This window comes from Carassius carassius, chromosome 39 (assembly GCF_963082965.1).
Source record: "Carassius carassius chromosome 39, fCarCar2.1, whole genome shotgun sequence".
NCBI lineage: Eukaryota > Metazoa > Chordata > Actinopteri > Cypriniformes > Cyprinidae > Carassius > Carassius carassius.
In genome coordinates, this window is record NC_081793.1 from 2,742,863 (window position 1) to 2,755,436 (window position 12,574).

The 12,574-nt window shown below is 35.5% G+C and overlaps 1 protein-coding gene across 1 annotated transcript in view; it reads left to right on the forward strand.

The window, feature by feature from the left end:
* LOC132121220 (integrin alpha-X-like) overlaps window positions 1-10,700 on the forward strand; it is a 69,584-nt gene extending 58,884 nt beyond the window's left edge. Inside the window, exons 17-30 of the mRNA XM_059530422.1 lie at window positions 4,186-4,337; window positions 4,616-4,747; window positions 5,681-5,754; window positions 5,852-5,993; window positions 6,137-6,235; window positions 8,275-8,354; window positions 8,488-8,574; window positions 8,674-8,752; window positions 8,928-9,023; window positions 9,231-9,311; window positions 9,436-9,546; window positions 9,633-9,746; window positions 10,287-10,397; window positions 10,507-10,700. Of these exons, the coding sequence (XP_059386405.1) occupies window positions 4,186-4,337; window positions 4,616-4,747; window positions 5,681-5,754; window positions 5,852-5,993; window positions 6,137-6,235; window positions 8,275-8,354; window positions 8,488-8,574; window positions 8,674-8,752; window positions 8,928-9,023; window positions 9,231-9,311; window positions 9,436-9,546; window positions 9,633-9,746; window positions 10,287-10,397; window positions 10,507-10,590 (1,442 nt within the window). The 3' untranslated portion in view covers window positions 10,591-10,700. The remainder of the gene's footprint in view (window positions 1-4,185; window positions 4,338-4,615; window positions 4,748-5,680; window positions 5,755-5,851; window positions 5,994-6,136; window positions 6,236-8,274; window positions 8,355-8,487; window positions 8,575-8,673; window positions 8,753-8,927; window positions 9,024-9,230; window positions 9,312-9,435; window positions 9,547-9,632; window positions 9,747-10,286; window positions 10,398-10,506) is intronic.
* Window positions 10,701-12,574: the final 1,874 nt, after the last annotated feature.

A 12,574-nucleotide genomic window follows, 5' to 3' on the forward strand; every position in this document is an offset into this window, starting at 1 on the left:
AGGTAAAAATAACTGCCATGAAATTATAGTATCTTACTCCTATGCAATAAATTGTTCTTTCACTACATCTCTTTACCTCTGTCTTTATCCTCTTCTCTTCTTTTTGGCACTGTATCTATCGCAGACTATGCTCATTTATAATGTGTCATGTAAATTCGGCCTTCCGTCACAATCAGGAAACTTTCACCGTGTCTAGAACTGGCGCGAGCTGCCAGGCCCGTTTCTACGAGCTGTGTGTTAACAAAAGCAGTGCTGTCTACATTGGATGCGGCGTTGGGCACGCTACACAACAAATTACCAACAACTGATCGTGCGCGCGCTCTGTTTCTGACGCACTTCAAGCACTTGATGGGCGGGGGAAGATTGAAGATCCGGACTTTTTTTTTTTTTTTTGCTTTATTTGGTAGTATTTCGAATTAATGGTTTTTAAATAGTAGCCTATTATAAAAAAAAATAAATAAAAAAAAATTCTCTCGTTCACTCATTCTGGCGCCCCTATGGATGAGTGGCGCCCTTAGCATTTGCCTATACCGCCTATGCCTCGGGCCGGCCCTGATTCACACTTTGCATTCAGTTAACATACAAATAATGCATGAAAAAATTGATAATGTCAAACGATAGCTTTATGTGCTTAACGGATGAACTAGTTTTTATTCATTCGAAAATGTTCAAGTATAGATAATCTTTGTATCAGCAGTGAAAGTTCATGATCCGATTCATGAAGAGATGGTTATTTTGAGTCAAACTTTTAAAATAATTTCTTCTGTTTAACAAAACCAGTGTGGAAAACCAATGGTTTACAAACTGGATAGATCTGAGGTGCAGGGCTCGCAAAATCGGTAGCCCGGTGTCCCGGGGCTGTTGTGTTTACCAGTCAGGCTCCAAAATATATCACCACCCTGCCCGACGGGCGATCTTGAATAGTGATGTAAAATTCCTAACTTGATTTGCGTTGTTCACTCACTTGTTGTCACGGACAGAAGAGAGAGACAACAGGGTATGCAGGTAAGTAGATGTTTATTGGAATAATGGAGACAGAGGATGGTATCACACAATCTTGCAGAGGAATAGTTGAGCTGAGTGGGATGTTAAGAGGATGACTTGAGGATACTTGCTGCACAGATGAAGGGTGGACACAGGAGGAACTGACAGGACACGGATGACAGATGGTGACAGATAATCAGAATGATCAGTTATTCAGATGATTCCAAGAGTAGCACAGTGAGTAGAGTCGGTGATTCTCTGACGAGACCAGACAGAGAGTGAAAGGAAGTGCGGGCTTAAGAAGTGGCAGTGATGAGCGGGTGCAGGTGTGGTGACTTCAGTAATCTGGTGATAATGAGCGGATGGGTGGAGTCAGGTGTTTGGACTCTGATGATGTGGCAGGTGTTACTGGTGACTCCGTGACACTAGGTGTGAAATGGTTCTTAGTTGATCGTTTGCACTTGTTTCTAAGTCTTGGCGATTCAAGCATTTAAACCATTTGCGCGCATTCGAAGCTTGCACGCATTCATTCAAAGCACGCGCTGAAAGCAGCATTTCATACAATGCTTACACAGAATTTATTCCTCTTTAGTGTATCCTTGCTTCTGAATGAACACATACAAAATTATTTCAAAATAATTGTCTCTGCAAGTATTCTCGTAAACACAGTCGGTTACGTATTATTAAGTGAACGTATACAGTGGATAAAGAAATCTCCCGTGCATTATTATATTGGATCCATGCACTCGGTTTTAAAGGGAGAGCAGCCTTTAAATACCTGGTTTTCCAGTAGTGGCACCTGCTGTCAGAGAGTGACATTTGCGTCTCATTCATAAAGCTTAAATCGGACCATTAAATCGGTTTTTACTTAATTTTTTAAAATTATTATTAAGCATCTTTTCTTGGAAAGGAATTCAAATGGTTTCCTCTGATTTAAAAAAAGAGCACAGCATTTTTTTTTTTTTTTAGATATTTCTTTTAGTTGTATGATTTTATTTATTTGATTTAGGATTTGTTTTAACATTTCAAGTTAGTTTTTTATTTAACATTTCAATTTCACAAAGTAATATGCAGCATATGGTATTTTGCCTAATAATAAAAGGACACTTTTTCATTTATAATTTGTCTTAAATCTCATTTTGTAAAAAAATAAATAAATTGTACGAAAATTGTATGGTGTAATCTGTATTGTGAATTTTATCAGAAGTTTATTGAATTGTTACATCCAGATATGCTACTAGTTTTTGCTGATCATGCTGATTTGTCCATAGTAAAGTTCAGCTGATGTCTTTATTTTTATTCCGGGTTAGTTTTGTCTGCCAAAATCTGAAGAATGCCTGCCTGAAGGGCTAACAGGGATTTTGAAATTTTGCGAGCCCTGAGGTGTTTGTTTCCAAAAAAACTTGTAATGATATTGCTTGTGAGTGTGGGAAACAAGCTCTGTCAATTCTGACTCCGCAATTCTTTTGCGACTGTTTTCACTTAAAGTTTGGTCCATTCATTAAACAAATCTATTGTATAACTTGGACAACTGTGCCAGTAGATTTGGCTACTTTTATTATGTGTTTAGTATGTCTGGATTCGTTTTGAAGCTTGTAATGCAGCATGAAACAGCATGGAATCCCATTTATTGTATTCAAATTGAATTTATAGTGATTGGAAGATTTAAAGGACAATTTTTTTTGTTGTTCATAGAAATTCTGTGGAAAATGTATGTTCTTAAAAATAAAATGCAAAGAAAACAAATCTTACAGCTGGTAGATGTCAGAAAGCAAAAACAAGACATCAAGTTATGTTCCTTTGAGTTACAAAGTTTAAGTATTTCAAAGTATTCTAAAGTATTTAGATTAAGTTACTAAACCTGAGTAATCTAACGAAATACGTTACTGATTTCTTTTTGAAGCTTGTAAATGTATTTTCAGTAGTGAAATACTTTTTAAAAGTAATCTTCCCAGCCCTGGTGTTACGAATCAGCTCAAGGGGGAAATATGAATAATCAATCATAAATGATAAATTATAAATATTTAGATCAGCTGTAAGTTTTTACTCGACTTCTCAGTGTCAACTGTCTGTCAATTCTAAGAACATTAACTTCCTGGTTAAGGAAAATAACTTTCTTACTGTACAATACTACTCAGAGCATGTAGCTAAAATTAGCATGATTAGGGACTTCAGTTATGAGCAAGCAATGAACCACTCAAGTGTGATACAAATGAGACTTTATTAACTACATAAACACTTAAACTAGTCTAACATACACACACACACACACACACACACATGCATAAAGTTGGCATAAGAAAAAGGGTTAAGCAGTAAAAAGACAAGAAATAAAGACATGAAGATATAGTACAATTTGATATTCAGCAGATCTACAGCCTGAAGGAAACATCAGTTTCTTAGTTCAAACAAACCTTTGTAAAAGGTGCATATGGTACTTAAAGGGTTAGTTTAAGTATTAGTTTAATTCTGTCATTAATTACTCACCCTCATGTCGCTCCAAACCCGTAAGACCTCCGTTCATCTTTGGAACACAGTTTAAGATATTTTAGATTTAGTCCGAGAGCTTTTTGTCTCTCCATTGAAAACATATGTACGGTATACTGTCCATGTCCAGAAAGGTAATAAAAACATCTTCCTGAGGCCTGTTCAGTCCATTTTAAGGTGATAGATTCCTTTAGGGGGAAGGGTCCATAGACCCTTTGGTTACATGAGGAGGCGTTAGATATTATTTGTTAAATGTAACAAATAGTTGTGTGTTTGATTGGTCCAAATGCTACACTGGTTATGACGTGTGTCATGCGCTGGCTCAGCCACCTTGAACTTCCACTGTAAACACAGGTATGCTGCGAAAACAAAACCATTGAGCAAGCGAAAAAGTGCATAGCAACCCCTGTCTCCATGTCTGCTGTTATTTTCGATTTCCCTAACCTAAACTAAAATCTTAAATTCGGCGCTTACGCTTAGTTTAGCGTCTACGTCACGGCTCTCAGCCCATCCTCTGTTCGTTGATTGGCCGGCTGGTTTGGAGCTGGAGGAAAACTGGGAGATGGTTTGCTATCTCAGACTCCGTACAGAAGTGAACTGAAATCGAGCGGAAGTACGAAGTCTGACGTAGTCAGGCTAGTAGTATTATTTTGAACTCTTTAAAATTGTAATTGCTTATATTTTTGAGTCCTTACGATCAATCATGTTTTCTAGGTTTGGCTGCAAATATAAATTTCACAGTAACACTAGATGCCAAGCGACAGAAATATCGTGCTTATTTCTCGGCCAAAAAACGCCTCTTCAGTGATAAGATGGAGAACATTGGGTTGAAGAAGGTTTGCAAAAGTCATGATTTTTTTATAGAGGTAAGCATAAAATGTAAATGGCATTGTTGTTGTCTAACTATTTTGAGATATTCAGTCTGAAGAATCTGATAAATGGAGGCTGAAATTGAGAATAAAAGGGTCAATTCATGTTTCTTATATGTAATATCGTCCAGTTAACTGTAATGCTGCGATTAAAAAAAAAACCCCAAAAAATTAATTTATAATTTTATTAATTTTTTAAAAAAATATCATGGGTACATACAAATGTGTAACAGGAGTTCCCCATATATAATTTTACAGTGTTTTGTTTTCACCAGGCTTGTCCAGAAGATGCTCTGAACCCGTTGTCCAATCAGTTAAATTTTACATTTGAGGGTCTTCCATCTACAGCAATGGAAAACCTGAGACCAATACTCCATCCAGAGATAAGGACCAGCACAGACCATAGTGTAAGAGTTCATGTATGTAAAGTTAAAGGTCCAGTAGCAATTTCTGAGAAAAACTGTTGAAAGTGGATCTGACCGAGCACCAAAACACACTTGTAACCAAACACCAGTAAGGAGTTGGTTATCACCAGCCTGTGTTGCATAGCCTGTTTGTGAATTTGGGGAGGCATTACAATTGGTTGAGATTCTTTTGGCTAGGGGCATGTTTGTTTTGGTAATTTTTAAATATCAACAGCGATTTTCAGAAATCACTTACTGAACCTTTAAGTATAAAGAGCAGAAATTATGCACTTATATTCAGTATGTCCACTCACCTTAGTATCTTACAGCTTATGAGTGTGATAGTGATTTACCACACCAAATATACACACTTAAAATATGGTATGTTACTTTAATATGTCCTAGTGGCCACCATAGTAAGCAGAAACAACAACAACAATGCAGAAACACACAATAAACATCAGCTCTGTAAGGTCCACTCAATTGGCCCAACGAATGTGAGCAAAATATCTCTAAACTCTTAGGATCTGTATTACCTTTAATTCTACTTCTTTTAAGATTGAGCCCATTGTACCAGTCACACTTAGACATTTCATATGATACCAAACATGACTGTGAGTATTACTTTGATTCAGTTAGAACATTATGTTATGTTTTTGACCATTCTGAGTGAGCCGAGTGAAGGGAAGGAAGTGGGGGAATCGGAACAAACATGAGAAAGAAGCTTTCGTGCATCTTCTCTCAGTGAGATTTAAAAACAGATGCCTGCATGTTAATGCACTGTGTTTTTGTATTGTCCATATCTTAGGAAATCAGATTGTCTGAGGTTCTTCCATTCTTACAGCTCTTTGCAAACAACCCAACAGTTTCAAAAGTTCAACCATATCTCATATGAGCATTTCTTGAATTTTTATGTGCCCTCACTTTGTTTTACAGATAGATTTTGAGAGAGAATGTGGAGATGATAATGTGTGCACCGATAACATCAGAATGGATTTCAATTTCTCTGGGTGAGCAAATCATTTGATCTTTTTCTAAACAATAATACTGATTGAGATGAATAACTGCAAACTATCCTGACATCTCTCTTTTGTTTCTGTGATCCAGAGCTAAAAATATAGAGGTTGGGATCATGCAGGAGATCAATATGACAGTGTTTGTAGAGAACAGAGGGGAAAATTCATACAACACAGAGTTCAAACTTAACTACCCCTTTGGACTTTCCTACAGGAGAATAACATCTAAACAGGTAAAGCCAGACACATATGTACAAATGCTGAAACTAAAAGTTAATAATGATAACAATGATATTTCTAAAGCAAATTGGTTATTTAATACTGAAGATGCAATAAAATGTGTGTTGAAATGTATATACACTTTCTGTATAAATAGGGCAGAGTGGAGTGTGTGTCTCTGGATGGTGTGCAAGGAGGTAAACCAGGAGAAACCACCTGCTACATCAGTAAACCCATCCTAAAGGGCAACTCTCAGGTCAAAAACTACACCCGACACTAAATGAATGCTTGGTTGTTTTGTTGGGCTGCACGATAATGGTAATACTGAGAATCAAAGATTCTTTTGCTCAAAAATTAGAATTGCGATTAATTAAGAAATTAATTTTTACATTTCATCAGAATGATTGCAAGTTCATATGAGCACAAACTAAGAGAACATCAGCTCATACACTGGGTTTATTTTATCCAAGTATGCTTTCCTGATTCATTATATCCATCATATAAATTAATACACCGGCAGCCATATCACCCTGGAGCCCAAGACCGGTTTCCCACTGAAGCTAAACAGGGCTGAGCCTGGACAGTACCTGGATGGGAGACCTCCTGTGAAAACTAGGTTGCTGCTGGAAGAGGTGCTAGTGAGGCCAGCAGTGGGTGCTCACCCTGTGGTCTGTGTGGGTCCTAGTGCCCCAGTGTATTGATGGGGACACTATACTGTCAACAAGCACCGTCCTTCGGATGAGAGGTTAAACTGAGGTCCTGACTCTCTGTGGTCATTAAAAATCCCAGGGTGTCTTTCGAAAAGAGTAGAGGTGTGACCTCGGCATCCTGGCTAATGTCGCCCAATGGCCTCTGACCATCATGGTCTCCTAACAATCCCCATATCCGCTGATTGGCTTCATCACGCTGTCTCCTCTCCACCAGTAAGTTGGTGTGTGGTGGGCGTTCTGGCGCACTATGGTTGCCGTCGCATCATCCAGGTGGACGATGCACACTGGTGGTGGATGAGGAGATACCCCCTGACTATGTAAACAGCTTAAAAAAATGCTATATAAATGTAAGGAATTATTATTATTATTATAACATTATACAAACTGGTAAAACATTAAGATGCTTCTCTTAAAAGCTAAATCTACGGAAGCTTGTTTCCGCCAGGAAAAAAAAAATTATATATATATATATATATATATATATATATATATATATATATATATATATATATATATATATATATATATACAGTACAGACCAAAAGTTTGGACACACCTTCTCATTCAAAGAGTCATTTTCACGACTATGAAAATTGTAGAGTCACACTGAAGGCATCAAGGGCTATTTGACCAAGAAGGAGAGTGATGGGGTGCTGCGCCACCTGGCCTCCACAGTCACCGGACCTGAACCCAATCGAGATGGTTTAGGGGTGAGCTGGACCGCAGACAGAAGGCAAAAGGGCCAACAAGTGCTAAGCATCTCTCGGGGAACTCCTTCAAGAGTGTTGGAAGACCATTTCAGGCGACTACCTCTTGAAGCTCATCAAAAGAATGCCAAGAGTGTGCAAAGCAGTAATCAAAGCAAAAGGTGGCTACTTTGAACAACCTAGAATATGACATATTTTCAGTTGTTTCACACTTTTTTGTTATGTATATAATTCCATATATAATTCCACATGTGTTAATTCATAGTTTTGATGCCTTCAGTGTGAATCTACAATTTTCATAGTCATGAAAATAAAGAAAACTCTTTGAATGAGAAGGTGTGTCCGTACTTTTGGTCTGTACTCTATATATATATATATATATATATATAAGAAATTTGGGGGAGAAAATTGCAATCAGAATATATATATATATATAAATTCTGATTGCAATTTTCTCCCCCAAATTTCTTTTTTTTTCTTCTTTTTTTTGTAACACAGTCGTTGTGCAATTATTCAGCAACGGCAATGCAAACAGTATAGTAGAGATTGATTTATTACAGTTTGTCACCGAGAAGGTTTACACACAGATTTAGTTGCAGAAAATAGTGAAAGCAGCCCTTTAAACTCTTAACATCTTGCAACAATGAATGCTAGTGGAGGCTTATTACTAATACAAGATAACGTAAATGAACAATGTAACATACAATAAATAACCAGGCCAGAATCGTAACAATTATGGTTAATAAATCAAGATAAATCATTAAAATATTAATCGTGCAAGCCCACTTACGTGCACATACACACTCATTTACTGACTTACTGTTCTTAAACTCAAAGCTGTTACCAGACATATTCTGGCATTTTTATCCAAATTCTAGGTTGTGTTTGAGGTTACATACAGTATTAACAAAGAAAGTACACTGGGCCAAAATACAACATTTACGGCTGCGGTCAAAAGGTATGAAATCATCTTTGTGTGACTGTTGTGTGCTTTAAGTTGTTTGAATCAATTCAAAGTGAAAAACTGATAAATGTTTTTTTTTTTTTAACTGATAAATGCTGCTAATAAACAAAACCTAATTTTCTCACAGTGGAAATGACAAACATTCTAAAGACAGTGAGTTATTCAGAGAAAAGACCATTGGCGTCAAATATGGCATCTCTATTGCCATGATAAGGTTAGTACCCTGCTCCATGTTTCTGCATAAATAAATTAAATTAAAATTAAATTAAATACTGTAATTTTGTAAATGTCTTTCTTTATTTTTTAATTACAGGGATGATAATTCCACCATTTACATAAATTTTACTTCAGGGAAAAAGGATCTTATGAAACCAGTCCAGCAGATAATAAAGGTATTAGCTCAAATTCTGTATCTGTAAGTACACTGAAAAAACAATTTGGCACAGAAACAATTTTCAATAAAAAAAAAAAAAACTGCTAGTAAATTCCACAAACAATTGAGCTTTGCATTTAAAGTGTAATTTTGAAGTACTTTTAAGTAATTTTCTTTATTTTTTTCCCTTTCAGATTGAAAATGAGTTTAGAGAATTAACTTTCAAGGTTTTCATCAGAGTACCAGTGAAAGTTGGTGATGCTGATATCTGGACTAATTCAAGTCTGCAAGTGTGTTTCTTATATTAAAAGTTATACACTGATTCTTTTAATTCAATAATTTCTGAAAAAAAAGGAAAAAAACAACAACAACAACAGTATCTCATCCTTCACCCATTATTGATCAGAAGCTAGTTTCATGATGTCACCAAGAAATATTTAACCCATGTTGAAATCTGTGGTGCCCTTTAATTTCTTATTTATTTTTATTTTTTAAAGATTTCTGACTGTAAGTGGGAGAAAACGACAAAGCCTGTTATCACCAATTTTATTAACATTATAAAAAGTGAACTTACAGTGGTGAGGATACTTTTTGAGTTTTATTTTTATTTTTACCGCATTTGATTTCCTCTTTTATTTAATAATTCACTGTGTTCCATATTTTTAATTTTTTTACATTTGTGTGTGTGTGTGTTTGTGTCAGAACTGCTCTGTGGCCGTGTGTGCCGAGTTCAGCTGTGATGTCACTCTTATAAAGAATGAAAAGATGTTCTACAATATTACTGGCAATGTGAGCTCTGGATGGATTGAGCAGGTCTCTGATTCATATCACAAAACAGACCATAATATTCATATTTTTTTGTCATCATTTTATAATGTCATAATCTTTGTCTCTCTTAGACTGGACTCAGTGCTGCTGTTTTTCAGCTGGTCAGTTCAGCATCTATGGATTATGACAAGAGCAAATATGTTTTATTTCACTCTGATTCTCAACAAACTGCACCATCTGTTCAGGTAATTTAGTGAAATTTCATGTCAAGTCCGGTGATTGTATGAAGAGCTTAAATTGAAGATTTCTGTATCTGCAATTTTTTTTTTTTTTTTTTTTTTATACAGTTTGTTACATTTGATCTCTACACACACACACACACACACACACACACACACACACACACACACACACACACACACACACACACACACACACACACACACACACATACCTTTGTTTCTGTAAATTGTGGGGACTTTCCTTAGATTTCTATTACTTTTATACTGACCAATCAATATTTTTATCCCCTAAACCAACCAGAAACCTAAACCTACCCCATACAGAAAGGCTTTTTGCATAGTTACACTTAACATCATTTACACTATGCACTTCATGTAGGTGTATTGCTGTGTTACTGTGTACAAGTGTCAGGAAGTCACACAATTTCTGTTGATTTTGAAAGACAATAGTATGCATTACCATCCAAATGTCTGGGGTCTGTAAGATTTTTTTTTAATGTTTAGAAAACATTTGTGTTTTGTTTATGTGACATGTTTATGTAGATTAATACTCAAGTGGAGGTGTATGAGGAGGTGAATCTGACTAAAGTGATCATTGGAGGTGTAATAGGAGGACTGGTGCTCCTGGCTCTCATCACAGGGGTCCTCTATAAGGTACATCACATCATGCAGTCAATTTTAATCACTGGCCTTTCAGTTTCACCCGCCACCACTATCTATATTGTAAAATGCTTTATTCCTGCTTATTTTCTCCTTTTAAAAGGCTGGGTTCTTCAAAAGCCAGTACAAGCAGATGCTGGAGGAGGCACAGGGGGATGCAGGAGAACAGCCAAACATGTCACAATAATCTGCACTCATTCCATTTTAAGATATTAGTGTGTTTTGTGTGCTTGAGAATGAAACATGAATTTATTTGTCACCTCAGATTGAAATACTGTATTTTGTCCTGACTTTGAACACTTGAATGATGAAGAATGATATTTGTATATTTAATCATATCACTACTCATTGTTATTAGCGAGCTTAACAAGGAGTTACCACAATGAAAGTAATTATCATCTTGCAAATATTGTTTATCTTCCTTCTTTGTTTTAAAAATGGATAAACTATACCATAGCAGAAATATCATTAATATCCGAGGGCCTTTTTCTGACATGCAGAATGCGTTTGAGACGTTTTCTTATCGTGTTTCTTTAGATTTCTATAATATGGAAGGCTGTTTCAGTCACAGAAAGAAAAGTCATTGCATCGGTTTATCTCACATTTGGACTTTATGTCTTTATTCTGAATTTACACTTTACACTTCTAAGATCTCACAATTCTAACTTTTTTCTCTGAATTGTTTATATTTTGTATGATTTTGTCTTTGATTTTTTTTTTTATTAACAATAACAATATTTTTCTTGTAATTACTAATTTACTAGTAACTTTTTAATAATAATTTAAAAAAAGTATTACGTGGCAGAAACAGGCTTCCATACTATAATAGGGTTTTGCTCTGGGTGTAATAATAATAATAATAATAATAATAATAATAATAATAATAATAATAATAAAAAGACATTGCTTTCTGCTTAATAGACATTATTTTACTAAATTTTCTTATAATTTGCAAATAATTTACATTAAATGTCTAGGTAAGGATGAAAATAAAAGCTACAAAATGAAATATGTTTGGCCATATGCATTAGATTTATTGTGTCATTTATTTATATATGCATACCTTCATTTGTTTAGGAAATGGCATTTGAGTTTAAAACTGAGTCAGGATATTCTGTGTTGATGGGTGTTTGTGCAGATGTGTCATTCAATGCAATTCGTGATGTACATGAAAGGAAAACAACAATATAAGACTATATACTCTAAATTCCAAAAAATAAATCAAAACATTAGAATAAAAACTAATCAAATAAAAGCATTCCGGAAAAATAATTTTTTTTGAGAAGAGTTTTAAAAACCGATAAAGAATTAGCATTCCTAATGTCAGTTTGGTGATAGTTCCACAGTTCTGGAGCATACGTTGAAAAGGCCCTGTCACCCTGAATCACAATTGTGTTTTGGGAATAACTAAGAGACTGTGCGGAGTAGATTGTAAATTGCGAACTGGCGTATAAGGTGTTAAAAGATCTGCCAGATACTGTGGAGCAAGACCATGCTGAGTCTTGTATGTAAGCATTAGGATTTTTAAATCTATATGGTATTTAACAGGGAGCCAGTGTAACATTGTAAGATTCAAGGCACCGGCCCAAAAAGCGGAATCCAGCGGCCTGGTCGAAGGTTTAATGCGTATTTGATATTTTACTTATGCTTCTGAATTTATCAGTATTTAGTTTGAATTTTAGTCTAGATCTGTGCAATCTGACTCCAATTTCACATGATCATTAAATTTGCCAATATTTCTATCAAAAGCTGATCACACATATCGATTGTTTATTAATTTAGATATTTGAGTATTCTGGAAATCCCATACTTTCAATTATTCATTCATTATTATGGACCAGCTATCGCACAGTAATTACACTCAGTGGATAGTGAATCCAAGGACACAGACTCGTCAGTTACGAACTTACTCAGAGGATGCAGAGTGGTTATAATATATTTACGTGAGCTACACCCTGCATGCTCATAACAAAAATTATTTTTTTCCTATAAATTGTGTCAAGTCAGCGACAGTCAGAAATCTGGAGCAACTAATGGAGTTTCCCACGGTTCATCCATTGGTGCTTCAGTATGATCTGTCCTGAACGCAGATTTGCGGAAATACCACTACACATTAATCTACTTGAAAAATAAGTTCAGAATAAATCAAATTTAACAATTTATTATTTGTC